General features: G+C 42.9%; 1 protein-coding gene across 6 annotated transcripts in view; it reads right to left on the reverse strand.

Annotated features, from left to right (window-relative positions):
- The window catches only part of GLDN (gliomedin), an 80,311-nt gene that overhangs the window by 51,802 nt on the left and 14,898 nt on the right, over positions 1-13,611 (reverse strand). For all 6 annotated transcript variants that reach the window (XM_039492323.1, XM_039492322.1, XM_039492324.1 and 3 more), the window contains 4 exons: positions 12,420-12,437; positions 7,544-7,651; positions 3,412-3,567; positions 2,228-2,347 (listed from right to left, as the gene is read on the reverse strand). In XM_039492323.1, the coding sequence (XP_039348257.1) occupies positions 2,228-2,347; positions 3,412-3,567; positions 7,544-7,651; positions 12,420-12,437 (402 nt within the window). The remainder of the gene's footprint in view (positions 1-2,227; positions 2,348-3,411; positions 3,568-7,543; positions 7,652-12,419; positions 12,438-13,611) is intronic.

A 13,611-nucleotide genomic window follows, 5' to 3' on the forward strand; every position in this document is an offset into this window, starting at 1 on the left:
TATGAGGCTCCAAGAGGAAAAGTTTGCTTGCATTCCCAAAAGCGACTAACAAGACAAATGTGATGGTTTTGTAGCATATTCTCTCTGTTTTCCTTATCCTGCTGCTAGTCTGAGCTGAGATCTTTTAGGATTATCACAGTACATTGTCTTGCTTCCAGCACTCATCTGCTTGAATCTCCTAGTCATCAGCTCCAGCTCTTCTAATTGTGCCAACTCTCCACTGACAAAAATTGGCTCATGGAAATTACTAGAACTGGGCCCTTAAAATTTTGTTTTCTGCCATTTTTTTCCACAGGAGGGTCCTGTGATGATCCTGGCTGAGATTTTAAAAAATAATGAGTGATTTCAACTGGAGACACCTTAAAAGGCCTGATTTCCAGAGGATGGGTGTTTAGGACTTTCTGAGCAACATGCTCCTTTTCCATGTCTCAAGTTGGGCACCCAAAAATTGAAATATCTAAAATCAATAGTCACTTTTGAAAAAACTTTGGTCCCTCAATACAACAACACTCAGTACTTAGACGGTGATTATTTTCAAAGGCCCACGGCAAATGCTAAGACCCAATAAAACACCTCATTCTGTTTATTAAAAACCATCCCCTTCCTAAATATACAAAAAGAAGACACTCAAATATACCCAGAAAGCCAATTTAAAAATCAAGCACAGAAAAATGCCAAGCACAGAAGGAAGCATTTAATACAGTCTTTCATAACATGTTGACACCAACCCTTCCTTCCCACAAAAGTGCTTAGCTGAAATAATATCTTATTCCCGTATTAAACTCTGGTGGAGTGGCAAGATGCTCAGCATATTTATTACTGTCAGCTTTCTTACTAAATACTCCTGCTGTGTAGAGAGCAAGTTGTTTACCACTAGTCTTCTGGTGGAGAAGAGGATAAATGGAAGAATGCTAATTGATAGGACACTGCTCTAACATAGTGAAGAGGAACTTTTCCAGAGATTTAAAAATACTTCAGCTATGAGGCATAATTTCAATCTATTTTTGATTGAGAAAAGAGTTATGGATAAATGCTTTGTTTACCATATGCTACTGTGACTAAGGACAGAGAACAATGGCCAGGAGTGTATTACGTAAACGAACAGCACGAAGTACCATTGTCACACATTTCTCATTTATACACTGCCTTTTGCAAGCTTTAAAGAATTACAAACTATGGGGGACACCTCACCCCACTGGGCCCCTGTACATTGGATAAAAAGCCCCATTTTTGGCTGGGGGAGGAAGACTTGGCTTTATATTCCGGTTCTAACAATTATTTGCCGTGTGATGTTGGGCTAATCACCCATCCCAGCCGAGCCTAAATTTTCCTAGCTGTACAATCGAATCAATGATATTTCCCCAAAGTAACTACAAAATGGAATCAGTGATATCTCCTAGGGGTGTACGAGACCTACCTAAATAATATCTGTACAGTATTTTTATGACCAGTGACCAGGAAAGGTAGAAACAGAACTCAGGAGTTCCTGGTTCCAAGCCCCATGTTTATTTCTTTTGGACGTGCAGTCTCTGAGGATGGCACTACCTTCTTCTCCTCCAACATCAAAAGTCCTTCAAGTCTAACTCAATTCAGCAGCTGAGTAGGCATTTCACTACACAGTTAATATCTGCACACATACATACACCACATGAATATTTAAGATTGTTTGTCTTTTAAATGCCAATTTAGTCAAAAAATGCAAAATACAAAAAAAATAAAAATAAAAAATATTTTAAAATATTTGCATCATTTTACTGTTTTTTTCAGTCAGCTTTCTCAGGGCCTTTCCTTTCCAGAGCGCACACTATTGATATTTCACATGTTGTTTTTTAAGTTAGGGGGTGAGGATGGAAAGTAGTTCCCATAGTGTCCAAGGGGGGTAACTCTTGAATCCCCATCCTCTTGTAATTCAGAGATTTCACTTACTTTCCACCCTTATTCCATCCAGCAGAGAACACCATATGGAAATGTGTAGCCCCACAGCGAGAAAGGAGTGAGCGTGAGAAAGTAGGGGGTGGTCAGAGAGACTGATTACAACCTCATCTTGGCCAGGGCACTTAAGTATTTTCTTAACTTTAAGCATGTGTGTAGTCTCACTGGAGCTAGCAGAGTTAAGCACGTGCTTAAGTGCTTAGTGGACATGGAGCCCTATAACAGGTGTAACCCTGCACCTGCTATAACAGAAAGCATGAGAATCATGGAGGATACCCCGGACACCAACACCCACCTGTGCACTTGCTGCTGTACATATTCTCCTGAACCTGGGATTTTGCTTTGCGCTTCCCTGGGGGCCCAGGAGGACCTTGTGGCCCTGGGGGTCCTGGGGGCCCTGGCTCCCCCTTTGCACCTAGGTAGAAAGCAGAATAGAGGATTACAGTTGCTGCAGGTGAACAGACCTCCTCTCAGCAGGGGGCACTGTGTGCATCGGATCTGATGTATTGAGAGAGGCTTGCAAGAACTAAAGCCCCTACCCGTGCCTGGAAATGACCCCAGCTTGTCTATTCCCAAACAGAGACCTCCCCCTGTTTGTGTTTACAAGGGAGCAAATGGCTTTGCGGTGACAGAGCAGCACTAAGTGTCCTGTCCGCTCTGGAGAGACATTGATTTTAATAGCACCCGTTTTTTTAAAGAAGCCTGGTGCTTGTCCCACTGTCACAAATAAACTGGGTTTCCAGGTCCTTTCAGTGTCTGGGGCACAGCAACAAGGGAGAGAACACTGAGCTTTAATTTAAAGCAGGGCTGCCTTACATCACTGTTTTCTGAGCTCTCAGCATCAGAGGCTACAGCACTATCATTTTAGGAAGCACTTATTTGTGGCTGCCAATGGGCTTCCTGCATGCATTCCTGGGTGGAAATCTACCTGTCATAGTCTAATAGGAAAAAGCTGTACTGTGAGAGAGTAGGAGGAAATTTACCATGTGAAAATGTACTAGACAAGGATGAAATTCACACATCTCTCAGCCCAAAGCCTGCGTAAAAAGGCTTTTGTGGGGAACTACATTAGGCTGGGGAGCATAATCCCATGGGCAGCTCTACCAGCCTGCTTCAAAACCATCCTACGTGCTGGGCTGCCCAGAGGTGGGATGCAGCCCAGCCCTGCTGAGCACAGTGTGTGGAGAGTCTCCCTGTGCACCTGCTCGCCATTCCCCATGCAGCAGAACTGTTATAGTTCCTCTTTACTGGGAACCTCCTGAGGCCCCAGCAGGCCTGTGGGAATGTCACTGCAAGTGACGACCATGTTTAAGACAATGAAAGCGCGAATGCAGTTACTGTAAAAATACTGTGGTAGCACTGCATGGTAGTGTGTGGCACTGGCCTGCAGAACACCACAGCACTAGAGAAGGGTAGTCTATTTTATTGTGTTGTATATTTCTGTGCTGCAGGAGAGATCCTAAGGGTGCTTCCTCCTACCTTCTGATATCACGTCATTGTTTGCATCCCCTTTGTCCCCCTTTGCTCCTCTTGACCCTTTCCCTCCTGGCATCCCATCTTTGCCAGGTAAGCCCAGTTCACCAGGGTCTCCTTTTTCTCCTTTCTCTCCTGGATCGCCTTTTGGTCCTGGCAAACCTAGGAATGAGAAGCTTGTTAGCCATGACTGTGAATACATACATTTATAAGACTATCATTCCTAAGGTCAATGTACCTTTCTCTCTGTTGTTTATTTTTGAAACTCACATCATGTATTATTTATGCCGTACCAGCCCAGTTGTTTTCTTCACTCTGAATTTCCTGTTGTGTGGCTTTGAGCCATTTCTTTATGATTTTACATAGCTTTGTAGCCAGATAATAGACACTATCCATAAAACATGTTAGGATACATGTTGTACGATGCATAAAGCCCAAAGGTTACATTTTTCAGAAGTGTTCACTAATATTGCATGCCTGGCTTGGGATACCATGGTTCTGATTTTCTGAGGTGCTAAGCATCCACAGCACCCACTGACCTGAGTGTGTCTGAGTGAGGAGGGAGTGTTCGGTTTAAAAAAAAAAAAAGGTATTATTTTATCTTGAAGTCCACTAGCATAAGTTTGTTATCGGGGGGAGGGGGGAGAGGGAAACCTCTTTGACAAGAACCCACTCAGAACTAGAATATAACCCAGGAGTACTGACCTCTAACCTGTCTACTCTAGCCCCTAGTCCACAGTTCCTTCTTTCATCATTATTTTTAGTACACATTTCCTATATGGATATATGTATACACGCACACACACACACAACTGTGTTTTCATTCTTTCATTTCTCTTTGCTAGTCAGCCAACGAAGCCTTCCTGATCCCTAACTTTTTTCTAGCATTTAGGAAAACAACTTCTCTGAATGCTTCTTTTATCTCACAGATATTGACCATGATTTGTAGGTCATTAAACAGTCATCTACACAGCTCTGCTTGCCTTTCTTTGAACACAACACTGAACTCATTGTTGGTAGAATAATAACTTGTGCCAACAAAAACAAAACCTCTCCCTTTCTAGTAAAATTACCTTTATTGTGTTCTTCACATTTTATTTATCTGACATCATGACAGAGCACAGCCTTCATTTCCTAGTAATGTCCTCATGCTGCCTCCTCATTCTGCCTCCACACTAGCTACCAGCATGATCAGTCCACATACTTTATGCGACTGATTACCATTGATTAAAATATTCAACAACACATTGTATTGTTGAGTCTTATGACTACCAGCAACCTCATCAGCACATTTTGCAGTAAGGGGGAAAAATGAACAAGATGGGTTTGTGCAATTCATGTGCCAAAATTTTGTCCTGTCTGCTTCTCTTCCTCTTCCCCAAACATGAAGACATTAGCACCCGCAGAAGAGCTAACAACTGTACTAGCACTGGAGTTGTAAATGTATAAATCACCATCAGTTGGAAATGGATCATGTGGGTTAGTGGTGGCTACTAATTGTAGAGAACCTCAGGTTTTTTACATGTAACTCAACTCTTTAAAATGATTCAGTGAAATGGGGAATATACTTAGAGTTCCTGCCTCCACTGAAGTCAATAGTAAAACTACCCCTGGATACAATGGGGCCTAGATTTCACCCCTGGCTTCTAACTTGCAAAATGTGTTGAAAAGTGCTAAAATCTCAGCCCTGGAGACTGAAGTCTTCTGCTTATCCATGGAACTGGTACCACACAGGCAGTGTCAGTGCAAGCTTCCCCATACCAACCTGACAATAGCTTCTAAGGGGTGGAGAATAAAGGCACTTCAGCCTCCATGCCTATTCAATCAATGGCCACTTCGCGGAGACTGCCAACGAGGAAGGCAGTCGTGCTAGCTCCCTTGGTACTGTTTGAGAATGAGACACGTGGTCGCTGAGGAATGCACCCCTTGGTTGCTGTCACAATTTTTAACTCACATCTCAAGTGTTGCCAGTCACATGCCGATGCTGCTAACTGAGATTAAAAACCAAAAACTGGCCTTCTAACAGTAGACACTGCTGCAGTGAGTGGGCAGGAGGCAGGCTGATAACAGCCACTCTTTAACACTCCCTCGGGTGGGCACAGCATGATTTTCAGCCACCTTTGTAGCCCACCATCTAGACTTGTGCCAAGTGCCATAATGGAGAATCAAGGCCAATGTGTCCAGCGGTCACAGAAGTGACTGGGACTCTTGGGCTCTATTCCAGCTCTGCCACAGACATGGGTGTGACCTTGAGCAAGTCAGTCAGGGTTAGAGTCACAAAAGGACTTGGTGCCTACCTGCCACTTTCGGAGCCTAAACCCCAGAATCAGGGCCCACTGGAATGCACAAAATCCTGCCAAACCTTGTAAGCGCCTAAACTCGCCTGGCGCCTAAATGTTTGCAGTAAAAGTTCCCTAGGCACCTACGTTTGTGCCTCTGCATGTGCGCAATGCTGACTCACTCTAAGTGTCTGGATGCCTCAACCCCAGCATGATGCACGGACAGGGGGGAATACAGGCATTCCACCATCTAACTTGCCTCCTAGGCTCAATCCCGTAAGCATGCTTGCCTACTGGATCAGGCCCCCTCTGGCAACCTCACACAAAACAGTTGAGGAGACAAGGACTCCAACCTCTCTAATAACTTTTAGCCTGCTGGTTCAGGCACTCACCTGGGATATGGGAGACCCCGGTTCAAGTCCCCCTTCCACCTGAGGGGGAGAAAGGGTTTGAACAGAGATCCGAACGATGGGGCTATGGGATATTCTGATCTGTGTCTCTTTCAGTGTCTCCGGTTGGAGCTTTTCCTCTGCGGCTAAATAACTGAAAGTCATTGCAGCATGGGGACTGGATCCTTGATCCCCGACCTCCCAAGTGAATGCTCCACCCACCAGGCTACACAGCTTTATTCTCTCTCTCCCTCTCTTGCCCATGCAGTCTCTCATATTCCCTACCCACTGTACTAAAAGTTATGAGGGAGGTCCTCCTCCTCCTTGCACAAATGGCATTGGCGCTAAACTCCCTGAGAAGGGCAGGGCTTAGGATACACTCCTCTACTCAGCATTTCCCATTACCTAGCTTAGCATGGAGCAGCCTAGCATGCTGTTTTTTGTGAATCCCATTCGCAGGAGCCTAGGCTCCTTATACAATGATTGGGGAGAGATAGGTGCCTGAGAATGGGATTCACAAAAGCCAGCATGCTGGGCTGTGAATCTCAATGATTTCCTAAGCACCTAGAAGACAGGTGTGGTGACACTGAGTGTTGCCATGCCTATGTTCCTGTGTGAATCTAGCTCCTATTCTGTGTCTTTATGAACACATCTGTTTTGTGAGACATTCTGGGATTCTACAGTAGTGCAAAGTATTATTATTATGGCCAGCCCCAAGTTTTCAAAGTGTTTGTATTCGTGCCCAGAGGCCTCAACCAAGCTCTGGACCCCACTGTGTTAGGCACTGTAATCCCCACCTAGTAAGAGACAGTCACTGACCCAAAGAACTTACAATATAAATACGCAAGATAGAAAGAATGGAAGTAAAGCAGCATTCTTGCTACCACTCCATTCCACTCACACATTGAGTGCACACCTGCCTGTGGTCACAGTGATATATAATAAAGACAGGTCTCCCCAAATTGCTGAAACCTTTTCAAAGGCTAGCTGGGGTCTCAGGGCCATAGACTGGTTGGGGAATGAGACACTCTTATAATGACAGAACTCAACTCCCATTAATAATAGTTATTTGCATGTGGAAAATGCTAAGATTTAATTAAACTGCATTAGATCTCTCTCTAATTAGGAGTGTACTATAATCTCTAGAGCATATCTGCTATGGCCAAATTCTCCTCTCAGAATAGGGTAAATCAGGAGTAAATCCATAGAAGTCAATGGAGTGACATTGGCCTAAAGCTGGTGAAGTCAACAGGAGTTATGCCTGTAGAAGAGAGAGCAGAACTGGGTACTATATGTCTTACTGGTAGTCTATAACATGTGTAAACCTTTCCTGGTTTCCTGAAAAGATGGGGCTGGCAATAATAATACATTTACTGAAACTTATTTCCTCTTCTCAGAGTCTATAAGTAACTGTACTCATGTATAATATTAATGAACACTTGGGTAAAATAGGATATATCTAGAAAATACCTATTTTTCCTCTTCTTCCATTTACTCCTGGTTCCCCCTTTGGCCCTGGGATGCCAGGGATGCCATCTGATCCATTGTAGCCAGGTAATCCATCAAGTCCAGGAGGCCCTGAACAAACCAACAGGAGAGTGGAATTTACATTAACCAAATACTATTTACACTTCATTCTCCAATCCACTACATTTACTGTATACCCGCAGTTCTCAGAACCTGCCATTATTTGGGTTCAGAGAGTAGCATGTCCTACATTCCAGTGCAATGGCCTTCAATTTCTGATAACCAAGCATGAGTCCTAGCTTAAAAGTAAAGGGTAATATTTTCCTCATGATCTTTGAGCAAAACTGTGATTGACATCAGTTGGTGCTGCACCTTTTGCCTCCAGACCAGTACAGAGAAGCAGTTTGGGTCTTGTTCATGGGCTTTTAAAATGAGGATCCTGAAGAGGCCCAGTGGGATCATGACCACACTCCCTTTCTCTATGGCTAGCTGGGACAAAGAAACCAAAGTTATGGGAGGGGGTCACGGTCCCCAAACCTTTTTTCTGTTGTTTTTTTCTGGGGTCATTTAATGGAAAAGGTTGAGAACCACTAAGAAGGGACTAAGAGTTCTATTGTCTGCTCTCTCCTGACTGTGCGATCTTAGACAAGTCATGTGTGTTGTAACCGTAACCTCTCTGGGTGCCGGTCAGCCTACCTGTCAAATAAGAATAACACTTGCCTACCTACTGTAAGGATTAAGTAATGCCAGACTGTGGTTGGCCTGATGTAATAGGGGGAGGGCACTAAGAGTGGTCTATCCCCCCTCCACCACCCTTTGGACCCCTTACACAGGAGGGAAGAGAGCCAGATACTTAGCAGAAAATGGTTCTAGGAAAAACTGCAGTTACAAAAGCAGGGAAAGAAGTCAAGTAATCACTCTTGTAGCCTGGCAGCCGCTTGAGGGGGAAAATAAATCAGAACTAAAATGAGGAGAGATAAGGACAAGGAAAATATAAACACAAAAATCACCAGCCAAAATTTTAAAAAGGAAAAATTTTCAAATGTGGCCAATTAAAACAGAGCAGTTCAGTTCTACATACTTATCTCCTTAAGCAAACACTGCTTAAACCCTGTCTATTTCATGTGTTTAATGTTTAATAAGTGCTTAGTGATAACATTTAAGGGCTAAATCTGAACCATCCCTTTGTATGAATGTACAAGACCCAAAATACAATCAAATTAGTACAGTTCTGCTGAGTGGAGGATGAAGCACAAACACAACTGCGCAACCCTTACGTGGCATAGGACAGTGCACCTTGTCAACTCTCTGGGTGGACACATAGGGCAGGGGATTTGAGGACAGAGGAGTGGCCAGTGGGTCAAATCCCACCAGCCAAAAACCCTGCATGGGGCACATGCAGCAACGGGGGCTATGATCACTACTACAGTCCGAGGGACAGAGATGCACCTGTTCAAGTATCCCCTGCCATACTACTGCGTTGGAGTTAAAGGATTCCATACAGCAAACCCTGCGTTGTTCCCATGCCCGAGTCCCATCCAATCTAATTTGGTGTGAAGATCAGCATTTGGCTTTTAACTAGGAAAGCAAGACCCCAGCAGTTTGTGAAACTTTACTAATTTTCATTAAATTTAGGATTTTATGAAACTTCTCCAACTTTCGCAAAATATTGTCCTTGTCAATTTAAACCATTGTTTAAAAAGGAAATTGAATTACACGTCATGTATTTCCAAATAAACGGAAGCCTGCACTACGTAATTAATAACCACGCTACGCTGAAAATCATCCCTGCCTCTTGGACCAGCAGAGGAATAAAATGGAAAACATGCAGCAGTGCACGACTTGTACTTGGATGGAGCCAAACAGAATGTGAATGTCAAAGATTTCAAATTTGTTCTAAAAGCTACATTTTTTGAGTACTTTCCCAGGCCTCAATCCTGCAAAGGCTCATGCACACGTTTAATTTACATGAGATCCTCACGTATGTAAGTCTGTGCAGTTTGGGCCTAAACTTTGGAACTGGTGATACTGTAATGGCTGCAGTTTCTTTATAAACTGCTTGTCCTACAAACTAAGGCTCCTCAGCACCACTCCCTGTGTAAAGGGATAGCTCAGTGCTAGGAGCCAGAGGAGATGTATGATCGAAATATATTCAGCCATTTGATCTGACTACATGACACATGCACTTCAGCATGTTATATGTTTATTTATTTATTACAGTGTTTCCCAAACTTGGGATGCCACTTGTTTAGGGAAAGCCCCTGCCGGGCGGGGCCGGTTTGTTTACCTGCCACGTCCGCAGGTTCGGCAGATCGCGGCTCCCACTGGCCGCGGTTCGCTGGTCCAGAAAAGTAGGGGCTGCTGGAAGCGGCATGGGCCGAGGGACGTACTGGCTGCCGCTTCCAGCAGCTCCCATTGGCCTGGAGCAGCAAACCGCGGCCAGTGGGAGCCGCGATCGGCCAAACCTCCGGACGTGGCAGGTAAACAAACCAGCCCGGCCTGCCAGGGGCTTTCCCTATACAAGCGGCGTCCCAAGTTTGGGAAACACTGATTTATGACATCAATTCAGTGCAAAATGAGCCGAAAGTAAATAAGGCATCAAGCAAATATTAAAAATTATTAAATAAACAATGCATATGTATTAATTGTTGTGTGAAAACACACGATGCAGCTATTGTTTACACTATGTGTTTCATAATCTTTAGTATTCAATTGAAGCCTTATGAAGGGAAAGATCATTGTGTGCAGAAAAAATGCTCATGATGGAAAACAGATATTATGGAATTAGTTTCCTGATTTAATGTGGGTCAGTTTGCTAATAAAGTTTGGAAGATTCTGCAATGTGGATCCTATTCAGAAACATTCATATAAAGATAGTGGTATAATAAATTTAAAGGGCCAGAGACACCAGCATGCTCCAGCAGCTTTGTGACACTCTGGTGATGCTAACCTGCCATAAACTTATTTTAGTTAGCCAGTTAAGTTGGGTTTACAGCTGCTTTGCATCACCAAAATGGAACAAAGCAGATGGAACTTCCTGGGGAACCTGGCCTAATAGGACAAGAATGACAGGCAGCTGTTACACCACAAGTGTAGGTAGGCAGGCAGGGGAGACAATCTCAGATTTATAATCCTTCTTGCCACTCTGAGACAGCCATGATAGGGACACCGGTAACTCTGGATGGTTGTAGCAAAGCAAAGGAGGAAAGGTGATCCTGTGGTTCAAGTATAGCATTGGAAATCAAGATATCTGGGGAGGGATAGCTCAGTGGTTTGAGCATTGGCCTGCTAAACCCAGGGTTGTGAGGTTAATCCTTGAGGGGACCATTTAGGGAACTGGGGTAAAAATCTGTCTGGGGTTTGGTCCTGCTTTGAGCTTGGGGTTGGACTAGATGACCTCCTGAGGTCCCTTCCAACCAGGATATTCTATGATTCTTCATGGCTCTGCCATAGACTGTGTGTGACCTTAAGCCTGGTGTTCCCCAGCGTTCTTATCTGTACAATGGAGACAACTGAGGTGACCGGATCATCAAAATGAAAATATATACCTGACGCTCTTTCCCCAACGATAAGCCTGTTCCCTCACTGACCCCCTTCCCACAGCTCCTGGGCTGGGACCTACCTCTGGTGGTGCTGAAACAATCCACCAGGCTCCACTTATAGCAGTCAGGGAGTGGCACCCCACAATTCTACCATCAGCTTCCTTTCAGAAGTGCTACTGTGGCTGTTTTCCCCAGGGGCGAGAATGGCTTTGCAGAGCCTACAGCAGCACCCCCTGCTGGGAAGGAATGGTGAATGCTGCTGTTGATCAAAAATTGGCTTGGCAGAATTCCGTTTGTTTATCATTTCAACAGACAATATTGATGTTCATTTTTAAGCATTTTTCCTATTTTATCTTGTTAATTTTTCGGAGTTGCAGGAAATTATCGGAGGATCAATCAATGCGGGGTTCAGACAATAATTATTTATAACAGTAGATGCTGAAATTCAAAAAATTAAAGCTTTAAAACCACTAAAGCATAAATTATCAATATATGTCAATATATACAAAGTGTAAATATCCTTAAGTCAAACTCTAATAAGTTCTGAAGCGGCATTTTTCTTACTTTCTCTATCTGTAAATTTGTATTATCACTGATGGAAATATTTTTGTCGTCACGTGTTTATTACGGTGAAATCAACGTTTACTAACATTTACCAATAAAAATCAAATCCTTCAAGTCTAACTATACAATAGCATAGGTGTTGCATTTTAAAACTCAAAATGTTGAGGACAGGCTGAATTTTACTGAAAATTGGGACTGTCTGGAGGAGGGAGTACAACAACAGGCTAGCTGATCACTGGAAGGATAACGACACTATATACCTCACATGAACATTGAGAGGCTAAAGTTGTGAATGTTTGCAAAGCATTTTGAGATCTTCTTATAGATGCTGTAGAACTGCTAAAATTACTTTTATTCTCATTCTCCTGGAATAGCTAACAGATGGGTAGCAGTGGATTGGTAGGCAGGCCTGTGTACCATGCGCTCACCACACTTGGCCAAAACAAGAATGAATGGGAATGATTAGATGCGAACAGAAATATCATAAGAATAGGCAGAGAGGAGAGTGAAGTTTTTTTTCTCTTTGGCATAAGAATTACACCCCGGGTCACATAATACAGTCAGGCTACAAGCACTTCTAGATGTTCAGCATCCAAACTTTGGTTCATAGAATCAGGGCCACTCTTCAGGAAACGTGTTTTTTGATTCACCCCTCTTCTCACGCTAACCTGGACATCGCTTTGTCAGGGCTATGTCTTTATACAAATATTTTTTTAAACCGCCAAGTGAATCAACATCATACCTACAATGTTACAATTGAAAAGGTATCTTACCTGGGGAGCCTGGAGGGCCTAAACCAAAAACAAGCAAAAGAACACGGGAAACAAAGAGAAAAAATGGTGAGTGTAACTTGGCAGCTCAAGTAAAACCAACACTAAACTCAGCTGATTAGCATTAGATCAAAACAAGACAGAAAAGAACTTTCAAACTTCTGCAGAGGCACTTATGGGTTTAACTATTTTGTATTAAAAGTAAGTACTGAAGCACTAGTGCAGATCCAGCCAGACTTGCTGTATAATTGCTTGTGAGGATAATCTTTCAAAACACCCACTTCATATGCCAAGCCCAATCATTTCTTAAATTTCCACTGATAACAATTTGACAAAGAATGGCCTCTGAATTCTCAATGCTATTGAATAAATTAATCAGAAGACAGGTGTTTATGTGCCTTTTCACTAATACACACCTAAGTCATCCATTAATTATTATTTGTTAGTCTCAAATGAATCTGTTAGTCTCTAAGGTGCCACAAGTACTCCTCTTCTTTTTGCAGATACAGACTAACACGGCTGCTACTCTGAAACCTGTCATTAATTATTATTTTTACATTACTTAGTGCCTCATAAGGAGTTCTCTAAAGCCTTGGTTGTGGTAATGGAAGAACAGGTCTACAATGTCTCAGATTAAACATTGCAAATGTCATGAGAAATTTTTTTAGAGAATATCCATTCCAAAGTACACACCTTCCTGGGTAATCAGCAAGAATTCAGAGGTTTGAAATAGGATGGTTAAATATTTTCTTTTCTCTAATCCGCAGTAGCTATGGCTAAATAACAAACAGACTCCTTTTACTTAAAATTGTTCTTTGTTCAGGATTGGATCTGGTTGCCTGTGAAAGTTCATTATTTGGTAACACTAGAAATTGGATTCACTCTAGTAATTCAAGGGATATGTGTACTACAGGACATTCCAGTGGAAGCTATCAAAGTCTGTTCTGTATGTGACTTGAACTACATTGAAAACAAACCTCCATTAGTGTATGCAGAATATTATCATTCATTTTCCGTGGAAGAGAATCTTAGAGCCCATAAATTAGGGTAGCTTTTACGATGTATGCTAAGACCCCTTTGCCCTGCCAGAGCAATATACAGGGGCCTTACCATACATGACTTCCATGCCCATAATTCTCATGAGGCAGAAGTAAATGATTAATAATAATAATAAGTGGCAAATTATCTGTTCTAT

This window comes from Mauremys reevesii, linkage group 10, assembly GCF_016161935.1.
Source record: "Mauremys reevesii isolate NIE-2019 linkage group 10, ASM1616193v1, whole genome shotgun sequence".
NCBI lineage: Eukaryota > Metazoa > Chordata > Testudines > Geoemydidae > Mauremys > Mauremys reevesii.